The sequence below is a fragment of the Periplaneta americana genome, chromosome 4 (assembly GCF_040183065.1).
Source record: "Periplaneta americana isolate PAMFEO1 chromosome 4, P.americana_PAMFEO1_priV1, whole genome shotgun sequence".
NCBI lineage: Eukaryota > Metazoa > Arthropoda > Insecta > Blattodea > Blattidae > Periplaneta > Periplaneta americana.
In genome coordinates this window covers 36,764-50,866 of record NC_091120.1, presented here as the reverse complement: position 1 = coordinate 50,866, position 14,103 = coordinate 36,764, and the positions used below count along the sequence as shown (strand labels likewise).

At 36.0% G+C, this 14,103-nt stretch overlaps 1 protein-coding gene and 1 long non-coding RNA gene across 2 annotated transcripts; one reads left to right on the top strand and one right to left on the bottom strand.

The window, feature by feature from the left end:
• Nucleotides 1-43: 43 nt before the first annotated feature.
• LOC138697497 (uncharacterized) lies at nucleotides 44-3,862 on the bottom strand. The gene is made up of 3 exons (XR_011331579.1): nucleotides 3,435-3,862; nucleotides 3,185-3,296; nucleotides 44-3,066 (listed from the first exon to the last, which is right to left on the bottom strand). It is a non-coding gene; the product is annotated as an uncharacterized lncRNA (long non-coding RNA).
• A 3,356-nt stretch (nucleotides 3,863-7,218) lies between these two features.
• Nucleotides 7,219-14,088, top strand: LOC138698786 (uncharacterized). The gene is made up of 3 exons (XM_069825010.1): nucleotides 7,219-7,474; nucleotides 8,003-8,232; nucleotides 12,605-14,088. The coding sequence occupies exons 1-3, from the start codon at nucleotides 7,425-7,427 to the stop codon at nucleotides 12,649-12,651; spliced, it is 327 nt and encodes a 108-aa protein (XP_069681111.1). The 5' UTR covers nucleotides 7,219-7,424; the 3' UTR covers nucleotides 12,652-14,088.
• The last annotated feature ends 15 nt before the right edge of the window (nucleotides 14,089-14,103 follow it).

Here is a 14,103-nt window from a genome sequence, read left to right as displayed (position 1 = left end):
ATAGTTCCTATTTGCAAAAAAAAAAAAAAAAAAAAAAAAAAAAAAAAAATTATTTTATAGGGATCATTAGATTTAGCCAACCAACCTTTAAAATGAGGTTCCTCGAACCATGATTCAACGAATGATTGTTTCCGCCAAGATTTTTCACTTTTAGATAACTCTTTCCTGATTTCACGTTTTTTTTCGGCGTGAACTGTCCTTCTTCAGGATAACTCATTGTACCAATAAAATAAACACACGCTTAAAAATATCAGTAATTTAAAACTAAGAAAATAAACAGGCACTTAAAAATATCAACTTAAAACTATGGTCATAATGCACAATATGTACATTTTTCCCGGCTGTTAACACAAGAACTGAAACTACGTACAGTATATCCCTAACGTACTCAAGTTCGCAACAATTTACTCTCTACTGAAGTACTGAATCGATTTGAATATAAAGCGGGAAGACGTAAACGACCGAGCAACGTAAACGACATTGGTAAATGGCAGCCCTAGATTGCATTAGTATCGAACTTGTTGGCGAGGGATCGAGGGAGAAAAGAGAGCGATTCTGACGTCACAAGATAGCTGAGGGCGCCAAAGCTAAAATGCTTCAAAGCAGTATCTCGTGGTTTTTTCTTGTTTATGTTGTTTTGATTGCATTATGCCAGGTCAAAGGTGTGCTGTTGCGGTATGCAACGATGAAAATAAAGAGTTGTCTTTCTTTATCATTCCTAAAGATTTAGGAATTAGAAAAAATGGGTAATTGTGTGCAAAAACCAGGATAGATTCAATCCTTATACAAGCAGATTATGCTTTGATCAATTTAAAGATGACGATTTTGATACAGATTTTTCGAGAAGCTTTAATGAAAATAAAGCCGAAACGACCGAGAATGTTAAAGCCTACAGGTAAGTTTAAATAAATCACGTAGGCCTATATAAGTAGTCTACATTAATACCAGCTTTGCATAATAATTAGCTTATGTTCATCTACTGTCCGCGCAACTTATCTGGGCAGCTAAAAGAGTGGCGCGGGGTGTAGAGGGGCAGGGGAGGGAAGGATGGTCTACGAGGCGGGTAAAATACATTTACTTGCTTAGTGTGATCTGTACTTACAGTAATTTTGCGTTCTGTGAAGACATATTTATGCAATGGCCGGTAGTAATACGAGATGCAACAAGGTTATATCCGCCTTCTACACTCGAGATTGCTGGTTCGATCCCGGCCGAGGTCGATGGCGACAAGCTCATGTCAGTAGATTTACTGGCATGTAAAAGTACTCCTGCGGGACAAAATTCCGGCAAACCGGCAACGCTGATATAACCTCTGCAGTTGCGAGCGTCGTTAAATAAACCATAATTTAATTTTAATATAGCGTACACAGTAAGGAGAGGGAGATAATAAGGTCAGTGGTTGTTTGTTGCGATTAAGAGGCAAAAGAGAAATGTCTTACTTACTTACTTACGACTTTTAAGAAACCTGGAGGTTCACTGCCGCCCTCACATAAGCCTGCCAACGGTCCCTATCCTGAGCAAGATTAATCCAGTCTCTACAGTAATCATATCCCACCTCCTTCAAATCCATTTTAATATTACCCTCCCATCAATGTCTCGGCTTCCCCAAAGGTCTTTTCCCTCCAGCATCCCAACTAACAGTCTATATACATTTCTGGATTCGCCCATAAGTCCTACATGTCTTGCCCATCTCAAACGTCTGGATTTAATGTTTCTAATTATGCCAAAGAAACATTTTGACGTTCCATATTTGTTGGATACAATGCTTTCAATGTGAGAGAGAAACCATATTTTTCTAGCAAGTGTAGGTCTTTCAGTACATTAAATGATGCAACATGCATTCTCTCACACTCAACCATGTCTGGGAAATACAACTGCTTGTTCCTTACATTTAGCCAGTTATTTCGGATACAGTTCAAAATGTGGACTGTCTATAATGAAAAAGAGCTTTCTAGTCTTGTCTTGCTTCAGTTCAGGTGGATCGCTGTTATCTGAAATAAGTGTTGTTACTTCAAAACCAATTTCTTGTAATTCAAGAATTACATTTTTCAGAATGATGAATAATGCATCACCATGAATATTACTGACAGGCAGAATATGGACAACATCTTTATAATGTGAAAGTACACTGTGAATCATGAGAACATATGCACTTGTGGCACATTCATCACTGTTCATTGCAGTACCTACTACCCTGTCCTGCTTAAAATCCAATTGGGGTTTAATGTGGACCTCATCCATTGACAATAGAACTAACTTGTCTTCTGGAGAGAGCAATGAAAATTTAGCCTACTTGTCACATACTGCAGAAAATTGTCATTTTGCTCCTGCAGAGGGTTTGAACACACTATTTTCAAAGTACGTGGAGCAGGAAGAGTTAAGTTACTGGACCCACGTGTGAATTTGTAACAGTGGGGAGATATCGAATGAACCAATGAAGAGAAGATCAATAATTCCCAGGAATAGTTTTTTACCCTTTTCTTAGTTAGCAAATGTAGCTGTTCTTTTAAGAAGCTCAACATACGATTCTTCTCAGGAAACACTCTCTAAATGTTGGAACAAACCATCAAGAACCGCCAAAGTTTCATCAATATCTTTGCTGTTATACATGGTGGAAGACGCATATACAGAATGTGCATTATGTATCAATGTTTCAATTTCTGTAAGAGTATTAACATGCTTTGGTAATGACATCTCTTTACAGCATTTGATTTCTACATTATTGACAAATAATGAAGCATACAAATCTTGTGTTATTCTAACACAGCAAGAAATATGAGGGTTAGGATCCTCGTTCATTAGAATGAAATACATGCATGTTTCTTTTTTTTATCAAGTCCCATTCACTATTAAGCCTATTGCCATCCAGTTTCAACTTCAATTCATCAAAATCTTTAAATGTAATTGCCTCAATATGTTCATTGTATGTACATAAACTGTTAGCAATTGCCTTTGCTAAACACTGGTTTTCTATTCTACGTCTCTTGTCTTCTGGATCTTCACGGCAGATAGCAGTGGTGTCAAAGAGATATTCAGGGCAGTTTGGGAACTGTGATGGAACTGCATCTAAATTTTTTAAAATTTTGTAATTAATATTCTATTAATAAATGAATAATTAATGAATAGGCTATTTATTTACAGCATTGCAGACCTGCCCTATCTAGAAATGAAATATAGAATTAACCTTTTATCAATCTTGGGTTTGACAAAGGTGCAGTGAGTAACTTTCCAATCTTTTCATCAAACAGGCATGTAGTTCTTTCAATCTCATGTTCTCTAAAATGAAGTTCACACACCTACAAGACAATTCAAACTGGACCGTGAATGACCAATGAAAGGAGAGGTTAGGTTACGTTTGCAAAATATGCTCTTATCCTTTAATGTTATTTTAGTATGAAAAGAATTCGGTACCAGTAAGCTAACATTACACATACCTTGGAGTTTTTCGTAAGAATAAAATCTTTCCGATGAATAGCTCTAATCCATTTTAAACTTTGGTCTTCCTTGGTGGGAAAAGAGAAAACACACTCACTTTCGGTCCATTCAAGTAATTGCCTCTACAGTTCGGCACACTGCACTTTTGAGGCATTATGCCTTATAATGTGTTAATATTGCACCACTTTAATGTAATTTTACATGCACATTCATTTAAAACATAAAATAATCTCAACTAAAATCATGTGGAAAATGCCAGCTTCCCGCCTGAGCTTTAAACACTAGGCCAAATCCCAAACAGCATGACGTCACAACATAGTCAGATTTTGTTGCAACGCTTTCTTTGTAGGTGGTGTTGGTATCAGCTTCCATCAGCTGACAGCAAAGAGTTTGTAATAAGTATTACTCGTTGGTCCTCTGGTGGTCATGTCCCATCTAAAAAAAAAAAAAAAAAAAAAAAAAAAAAAAAACCATACTTTGTGTCCTGGAAAAGCTTTGGTTTGCATTTTAAATCTGTTTGTTTACTATGTTTATTATATTTTATTATGTATGTTTCTCTTTCGTGATCTTTTCCGTTCTCATCTTTAATTTTATTTTTGCTCTGTTTATAGTTATGCTTTGTCCATGAGACATTTCCGTGGGAACACTGAAAGATTGTATAAATGAATAAATAAATAAATAAATAAATAATTACCCCGAAAAGAGATCTAACCAAAGAGTTTGTAATACTTACTAGAGACACATACCTGTGAGTGGCAGGCAAGAAAAATGTCACAAATTGAACCGGCTAGCTTCCGCCATTAAAGGGAGTGTTTGCGGTGCGAAATTCTAAAACAGTACCACAATACATTGACGTAGCCTGGTGATAGACACTGTTTTAAACATCTTTTACAAAGGACGAGTTGTGTTGAAATAAACGTGAATGGCAGAGGAGCGCTATATTTATCAAAGTATTATAATGGCGATATTCTAAAAAATAAATTAAATCACCATATACACTCGGGATAAGTATGTGAAATATTGAATAATAGCAATGTCAACATTAATTTTCAGTATTACTAGTATTGTTTTAAAGACATAATAATGGATATTTACTGTAATAAATATCTATATGATCTAGAAAATATTTAGTGGTGAAACATGAGGTCATAAAAATTCTGGAAACTGATTTAAAATATGAGAATAAATTTTATCATAAAACAATCTATTCATTGTGTAATTGATGACCACCAAGTTAGAGGTCAGTACAGACTTTTTAATACAATTAGTAGCGGTAATAGTAGGCCTAGTAGTAGTGGTAATAATATACCTAGTAGTAGTGGTAGTAATAGTAGGCCTAGTATTAGTGGTAGTAGTAGGCTTAGTTTTTGTGGTAATACCGTGCGTTTTTTTTAAAGCAAGACGTAAAGCGCTGCAGCAAGACCGTTCTTTTATTACATTTGCTTCACCGTCGCTGCAGCAGCGCTGTAGCAAGCGTGCAGCAAATCAAAACTTCGCTTTCCGAGTTTGCTGCACGATCGATCATGGCGGAATGTGTGTTTTGGTCTTTTGCAACGTTTATTATTGTCAAAATCGTCTAGTAATAATAATTCCATGTCATTATCATGGAAGTCGAAATTATTTAACATGTTCGGTTCTTTTAGGGTTAAATTTATTACGGCAGAAATAGAAGCCAATATTAAATGTCCACCATTTTGCAGCCAGTTGACCTACTTACGTTTTTTTTCGACCCTCATTTTGCTGCAGCAAAGGCATGAAGCACTTTACTGCAGCGCTTTAAAAAAAACGCAAGGATAGTAGGCCTAGTAGTAGTCGTAATAATAGGCCTAGTAGTAGTGGTAATAGTAGGCCTAGTAGTAGTGAGACCTAGTCAGTGCTAGTGGTAATAATAGACCTAGTAGTAGTGGTAATAGTAGGCCTATTAGTGGCCATAGTAGACCTAGTAGCAGTGGTAATAATAGGCCTAGCTAGGCCATCAGCTATATTTTTACTAATTTCTTTGCACTTAATATAACCAAAAATTAGAAGTACATGCTGTACAAAACGGAAATTACATGATTAATTAATTTATTGTGAAACAAAACAGTTTTAGACAGATATAGTGTGTGGATTTTCTTATGCACTCTGCTATTATAATCCACTGTAATGTGATGGCACCTAACCCTTACATACATTGTTGAAATCAGTCTTATAAACCTGATTAATGTGTTTCTGGAAAAACTTTTATCCATGAAATATTCCGACATTCTGTAAACACATTCAAAGGAGGAACTGCATTTGGAACATTCTTCCAAATATTAAGATATGCATGCTTTCCTGGGCATCCTATAATAATAGCTATGTTCGAACAAATATTTGCGGCGCAGTATTTCACCATTTTCTTATTATTTCCCTTCAAGTGTACTTATATTTATTCGTACTCCTCAATAAGCATGAACTGCTTGCACTCCCGGCGAAGCATCAACTCCCTTTAATGGCGGCCGAAGAGCGGTTCAATTTTGTACGCGAAACTAGCGCCGTTGGTGTCTCTAGTTATATATTACAAACTCTTTGGATCTAACCAACAAAAAATCGAAAGTTGAGTTCTTAGTGGAATAGTGATCTATCGAAGAAATGTCACCGCCTAGCGGACGTAAAGTGACATAATTTCTCTCTCAAAGGCTAGTTTTTTTTGTTTCAATATTGGTATTCCGGCGAATAGTGATCTATTTGTTCTAAAATGGCGCAAGTAGTGAAACCATTCCCTTGTCCGTTTCGGTGAAGTGCGGGTGGGGAACAATACTACATTAGATTATTTTCAATTTATTATACTTTTAACAATACTGTTAGGAATTTTTAAGTATTTAAATATTTTCAATAGTATTAAGCACTACGATATTAAACTAGGAGCTATTTTATATTGAAATTATGACACAGTAGCCTTTTAAGTAGGCAGAAGTGTCGTTAACCCGGAAGTGAAGTAGTGAAACAAGCTGTGAGTATTAGTGCTAAAAACAATTAAATAACGGCCGGAAGCGCAAAATAAACATTCATGAATGGAAGTATAATAAGAATAAAGCCTTAAGGAATGCTGGGAAGCCATATATAAGTAGGAAAGGGTATTTTGTGCCGGGAAAATGCGCATCAGAAACTGTGAGTGGAACACTGATGTAACTGCAATTTTGATTATAAGCTGTTTTTATTAGTTTTCAGATCTGTAGTCCGATTCATTGGTAATATATCATTAAACATTTAGGCAACATTGTAACATACACATTACGTCGTGTGAAACTATTTTTAGAAACATGTTTTGTCGAATACACATCTCCGATGTGAAAATTTATTGAAAACTAGGAGGGAGAAAATAATATTAATTTCACAAAAATACCACCAAAAATTCACTTAACCACAAAGGGCGCAATATTTAATCGAAATAAAGGCAGGTATTACACATACGAACTTTGCCTGGAACAACGTAATTTTTACACCAAAAATAATATTATACCTTAAGTTGCAAGTGAATTATGTCTCAAGTGTCTTACAATCACTGTTTAAAATTTTACTGATGCAATTACACTACATTTCAGAGAAATATATGTTATTCTTCATGCACTCCAACTAATTCATATGGTTGAAAGGCCGCCCTTCGCGATCAGCTGTTAAGCAGGTCACGTGGTCTACCTTACGGCCTGTATTAGATCACGATGGCAGTGCTTTTGTGCAACAATTTCAATGTAGAAGTCGATAATCGCATGCACATTTCAGTGCCATCTAGAATGTAATAAAGTAAACTTGAGACAAAAATGTTGCTTTCATAAGAACGTTCATTTTGCGTGTAATATATTGGAAACTTGTAATATTTATGCAACATGACATATATGCTATTGGCAACAGTGCATTTGAAAATGCTTTCGAATTTGATCGCTTTCTGAAAGCCCTCAGATTACAGTCAACTGTTTCATGTGTGCTAGAGGCAAGGGGACTAATGTATCTGTTTATTGAAATATACAATGACGACGGATGTCAGAATTGCCGAAGTTCAATTGTACGAAGCAAAAAGGTTAGTTTTAATATATAAGTAATGGTAGAGATTGGGGCTAACGTCAAATCTTGAAATAGTAAGTGTTACAATTATAAATGAGTGAATTGAAATAATAAATACCAATTAAGGATACGAATTACAATGAAGTAGACAATGTTGAAATCATAGACAATTCGGACTAAGAAACAACCATTACAGTTGTCAGTCAGAATCTGAACTATCATCGCTTAACTCATTTTCAAAATTAGGCCTATAGATGTACCTAATGTACACTTCTTTATGCAAAGATTGTTCCATGCTTGAAATGTATGAATCAGATGCAATTAACAGTATTAAAGACATCTTGATTAGTCTACTCGCGAGCCATTAATATTCTAGTCACTTTGTTGAAAGAGCCCTTATGAGCTCCCAGCCCACTATGTTGAGTTAAACTGGAGTTGTTAGATGTCTTTCTTCCGTTTACTTATTAGAGCCCAATGACTCCTACATTGGGTTTAGTATATTCTCTGGTGCCTAGACCCTTACGTATGTCCGTTGCCCTAGCAGGAGGAACGCGACTGCTCCAAGCCATCCAGATTGCCGAAGCAAGCTTCAGAGCTTCTACCTGGGGAACATGAGGTGCATCCGTCTGAAGTGGTTGCTGCGTGACTGGGGGCTGGGCTCCGCATCGAACTCGCAGGCTCTACTCTGCCTGAGTGGCCACGCTTCTATCACGGAGGAGTCATGCTGTAGCTGCTCACCTACCCCTGGACCACACAGCCTTTCAACAAGTTCAGGTATGGAGGACTCCACAATTGACCAGAGAGATGTAATTGTACAAGCGTGATAAAGGTTTAAGATATAAGTGGATAAGAAACATCCACCGTGAACATTTTACCGCACCAAACAAGTTCGTTGTTTTGTATAAAATATTTTGATCATGATTTCGTTATCAGAGAAGATAGCCTAAATATCCATGTAGGAACCAGTGGCGTAGCGTTAGGGGAGACTTCGAGACTGAGTCTACCGAAAAAAGGCAACCGATCGAAAAATATAAATAAATAAACTACGATAGTGTTCAAATCATGTGCCATGTGATTAGGCAGTCTTGAAATTATTTGATGCGGCAGGATAGTCGTGTAAAGACTGGAACCTTCCGAGTCTCATACAAGTGTGAGTTATGTAGCTTTTCCCACTGAATTTTTGACCTGCCTTCTGAAGTAAGACAGGGTTTATTTATTTCTCATAAATGGCATAAAACACAGCGTCTGAGACTGGATGCTGTTTTTGACGGTTAAATCTTTAACAACCCAAACAAAACAAAAGATTTAAAAATTTTCAAGATTCAAAAAAATTTCAAAATTTTTCAAAATTCAAAAACTATCAAAATTTAAAAAAATCCTTAAAATCCAAAAATTTCAACATTTTGAATTTTTTTAATTCAAAAGAATTTCAACATTTTTCAAAATTTTCAAAAGTTTCAATATTTTTCAAAATTAAAAAAAAATTTTCAAATTTTCAAATTTTTTCAAAATTCTTCAACATTAAAAGAAAATTAAATTATTTTTAAAATTTTGCAAAATTAAAAAAAATGTAAAATTAAAAAAAATTTTAACAAACTTAAAAATTTTCAAAAACTTAAAAAAACTTCAAAATTTCTCAAAAATTAAAAAAAAATTCAAAATTACAATTTTTTTATAAATCTAAAAATTTTCAAAATAAATTAGTACATTCTTAGACAAAAAAAATGACCGAACTCTTGAAGCGTAAATTTGTCTAAGTTCCGTTCGGCTGTGCACCTGATACAAAGACTAAAGTCAGAATAGTAAGGACGAAACCAGCGAGATCCAAGAACATACTCTTATATCGACAAACAACGGTTTGAACTGTGTGTGTGTCATAGCTCCGTGGTAAAACTCTGCTTCGCACGCAGAAAACCCGGGTTCCTATCTGCCTTCTTATATATTTGTTTCGTTTTATTTTTTCTCTAGCTATAAAAAATGATACATTTATTAACGTGCACAGGAGTTTGGATTAGTTGAAAAATTAAATAAAAACATTCAGTAATATCGGAGACTTCTTCCTAATTACCATTCAATTAAAATAGATGCTCAGTTCTTGGATCTTTTCCCTTCTCCATAAGGAGTATTGTTCAGTTACTAAAATTAGTATTAGTAGTAGTAGTAGTAGTAGTAGCAGTAATAATAATAATAATAATAATAATAATAATAATAATAATAATAATCATCATCATCATCATAATTTTAATAGTGTTGCAAAAACGAGATGAATAATGTTAAAGACGAGACCAGTGATTTCCAGATATAGGCTACACTCCTAAATAGTGCCGTTACATATCTGCTCTGCTATGTAACAACCTTGCTTCTTGTCTAGGCGATTCAAGGTCGTGTACCCCATAAGGACGTCAGATGTTTATTTCTATATTGATGTGTATTTTATTCAGAGACATCTGGAACTGAAAACATAGTTCTGCGCACATATAACTGCGCATATTAAACATGAAACAACCATTCTCTCTTGTCATCAGTGTTGCCAATTCAGCGGTTTTTCCGCTAGATCTAGCGTTTTTCAGTGTTAGTTTAGCGGGTAAAATTTATGAAATTTATATTGCTGATATAGGGATTTAGCGGGCATTTTTAGCACTCAAAGCGGCAAAATAATCTAATTTTACATTGATAAAATAGCAATTTAGTGGTTTCTGCACGGTCTCATAGCGAGTTTTTAACAATGGAGTTGGCAACACTGCTTGTCATTATCAGGGGTAACATGGTTGACAGAAGACATAGGCCAGATACGTGTAGCCAAGCTCTTCTTTCTCTTGTGAGGGAGGCCGGATTTTCTGCTACTGAGGCAGGTAGGCGACTAGGAGTGCACGATTCCACAGCTAGAAGATGGGTGAGATTATCCAGGGAAGGAATTGAACATCGTCAACCAGGTTCTGGTAGAATACGTATTTCAACTCCTGCACAGGACGCTGCTTTAGTTGCAGAAGTAGAAGCAAACCCGCATCAATCTGCTTCTTCAATTAAAGCAAATGCCCGTTTCCCTGGATCTTCTCGCACTGTCATAAGGCGTCTACGGGACGTAGGACGTTATCCAAGAGTGGCAACAATGAAAGGGTGCATTACTGATGATCACAGATTATTCCGCCTTGCATTTGCAGAAGAAAATGTTAATTTCGATTGGAATAAGGTAATATGTTCAGACGAAGTTACTTTTTCCTCTGTCAAGTATGGGCGGCAAATAGTCTACCGTTCATGGGGATCCCGATACGATCCTATGCATGTGGCAACTCACATTTGCAGTGGCCATGTATCTGTTCCATGTTGGGGCTGGATGTCCAGTGATGGCCTGGGTGTTCTATGGCGACTCGACGGAAATCTTAATGCCCAACAATATAAGATCGTATTGGAAAATGTTTTGCTTCCCTCTGTACGGATGATATATCCTGATGATGCTGAGATCGTATCCCAACAGGATAATCGTTGTGTTCACACATGTGCCGAGGTCATGAGTTGGTTTACAGAGAGGCCATATGTCAGACTGATAGAATGGAGTTAGTGTTCTTTGACATCAAGCCCTCGCTTATCAGATTGAGATGTATCGGTCATCTTTAGAACACGCCCAAATTACGTCATTAGAAGACGACCGTTGTAGATTGCAGACGTTACCGGATACAGGCGTCACTCCGTCATTTGAAATGTAGCGTCACATGAGTTGGACGTGTTCTATAGACGCATCAAGACCTGGTGAACGTAAGTTGATATAGGTAATTATAACTTCCGATTTCCGTTAATTTTTCTTCATTTTGTGCTATATAAATACTGACAACAAACACTTTTCTTTAATAGTTTACCTTCACGAGCTCGTTTCCACGGGGAGTTTTGTCTCTGGCGTCTGAAAGAATAATGGCGTGCTTAGAACTAAATAATTCAAATCTGACTTAATCTAATACATCTTTTGAAAAAAATGGGAATTGGAATAAAGATAATGTTAATAAGAAAGAAGTCTCCACACATACCCCTGAAATAGCATTAACTACACTGAAATTATCTCACAATGCAACAAGTAAACTTTAATACAGTTACGCACATTCCCTCAAAATAAATTGCACAATTAAAGGCCATTTATTGAAATGCAGGAAACATTCGGAAGACACTATTAATTCTCTATTTAATCAACATGTAGTCTATATAACAGATCAGAGCTTTGGGATCTTAGCGCAAACTGATGGATTCCATGTAGGCCTACCGGTGTTTGCTACATAGATTCCGTAATTCCGTAAGTATGTTGTATTGTACTATTCGTAAACACACTGTAGTCTAGCCTTAGATCGTTAAACTATAAAACTTCTTTGGATCGCACTGACGTTAAACCCGACATTTGCGAGACTGACAGAGATCAAGAAAATTGTAGACCTGAATTATCACTGTATCTATAATACCGGTAGTTCTGTTTTCGGCGTGCACAACACCGGAGCGGGGGTATGGTAATTGCGCAGAAGACGCCAGCTGTTCATATTGCCACTTTTTAAGTACTCTTACATCACGTAGGCATTACTGTTAACTCTGATACTGTTATCATGTTTGTTATACATACATTATGCTGGTTTTTGACAGTTCAGGAATAATGTAGAAAGGTTATGGCGAAGGTATTTTGGGGAGGCAGCGGAGGGTTTGCCTCCCGCTATAAACCGCCGGCCATATCAATGGCTATCGTCTTTGCAGGTAGAGAAAGCATTAATACACAAATATAGGTAATGTTAAGTTTAGTACTCTTCTTATATCTGATTTGCTGTCTTCATTGAATTGCCAATGTGCTGTTTTGAAGTAATAAAACTCTGTTAGCCTACATGAAACGATGAATTTATATCGACAGTTGAAATTTGTTGAATATTATCGAAGGACCAAACCTATATGCACATAGTTATTCCACTTCAGAAACAACTAGGCCTAATAAAACTAAAAAACTCCAAAAGGAAATAACATTCTTCGATAGTCACTTTGTAATGCTTAAAACGAATTTAGACGAGTTAAAAGAGCCCTTTTGGGTTCCCAGCCTACAATGTTCTGTAAAACTGCAATTAGGTATAAACCAGGTTCTATGGTACTGTATTTTTAGATGTCTTTTATCCCTTTAATTTTTCAGAGCCCATTGACTCCTGTTTTGAGTTTAATATATTCTTCGGCACCTAGACCCTTATTGAGTGAGTACCTGTATCTATTTGCCTCGCAGGACGAACAGGAGTGCTCCATCATGTTCAGTCGGCCCAGAGCTTCTATCTGGGCTTGATGAGGTGCAATCCGTCTGAAGTGGAAGCTGCGTGCTCTGCTCTGACCTGCCTCCATCACTGCGTGCTGCCTCTGGAGCATAGAGCCCTTCAACAAGTTCAGGTATACAGGGCTGCACAAGTATTAAAATTCATATATTTGATGTCTGTCATTCTGTGGTAAATTGACTCAGTTATACCCAATTTGAAGTGAAGCCGACTTATAGTTTAATAGACGTTATATCGCATAATTTTATCACTTCCCTAGCATTTGTTTAATTGATCACTGACCTAGCCTTGTTTTTCTTTTGCCAAAATTTTAAACTGCAAATTCCTTACGGTACTATAAAACATGCTTTGGGATCGTTATTTGTTTAGAGCATAGACTGCCAACTGAATATGGCGGCTCCGTTGAAACGTTTTGGTGAAGGTGCTCTTTATGCCAGCATACTGTCTTCTAATCGTGTAATAATCAATTAAATCGCAGTAGAGTTTTAATATTCTCTAGATTGATTTGTTTAACTTGATTATTGTACTAACCATTGTGTAGAAATGTTTTAGTTATTGCATGTGGGTAATTCCACGAAAATGCGACATTTTCACGAAAAATAAAAATCTCACGAAACTCTGCTTGTTATATGTAATTTTTTTCGTTATGATCCGAATTTTTTGAATCTGATAACACTGATTGTGTAACAACACGTATGTGGGAGAAAAAGCACCAAGAACTCTGTGGTTTAAGAGCGCGAAATTACCTATTAGAAATCACATATTTGAATTTTTAAGGCAAATAAATCATTACTTCGGTATGTTAAATGCAATTAATAATGAAGTGCGGACCTTTGTTAATAATTACAATGCATAGAAACCGTAATACAATGATTATTTCGTGCTTGATTGCAATTATAACAAGGAAAGGTTGAGAGTTCGTGTGTCACGCTCAAATGGACATTTGTTTATATTTCTTCAAAACCATTTAATTTTTTCATGTTTCATAAATGTAAAAGTGAGAAAAATCACATAACAATCAACTTCTTATATGGACAACATTTTGATTTATGTACGTATTCTACAAGAAAAAAACATGACACATGTAACACAATGACTGTGACACACGAACAAAAATGTTATGTTCGTGTGTCACTGAAGTTTATCCTAAAATCCAGTTACAAATTTTGTTATTATTGGAAGTTTTTACGCTTAAACATAATTAGTAGTGGAATTTCAAATACTTATTGTTGATTTAGATAATTGTGTGTGCGTGCACACGCACCTGTATACGTTTTTTTCAATGTAAATAAACTGTAAGTTAAACACTCTTGAAAATATGTGTTCCATAACACTGTTATAAGGTGGAAAGGAACTGGCCACGCTATTC

Coding starts and splice junctions, on each gene's coding strand:
- LOC138698786 (XM_069825010.1), top strand. CDS start 7,425: ATGACGACGGATGTCAGAATTGCCGAAGTTCAATTGTACGAAGCAAAA. Junction 7,475..8,002: donor CAATTGTACGAAGCAAAAAG/GTTAGTTTTAAT, acceptor TTGCCCTAGCAG/GAGGAACGCGACTGCTCCAA. Junction 8,233..12,604: donor CAGCCTTTCAACAAGTTCAG/GTATGGAGGACT, acceptor TTAATTTTTCAG/AGCCCATTGACTCCTGTTTT.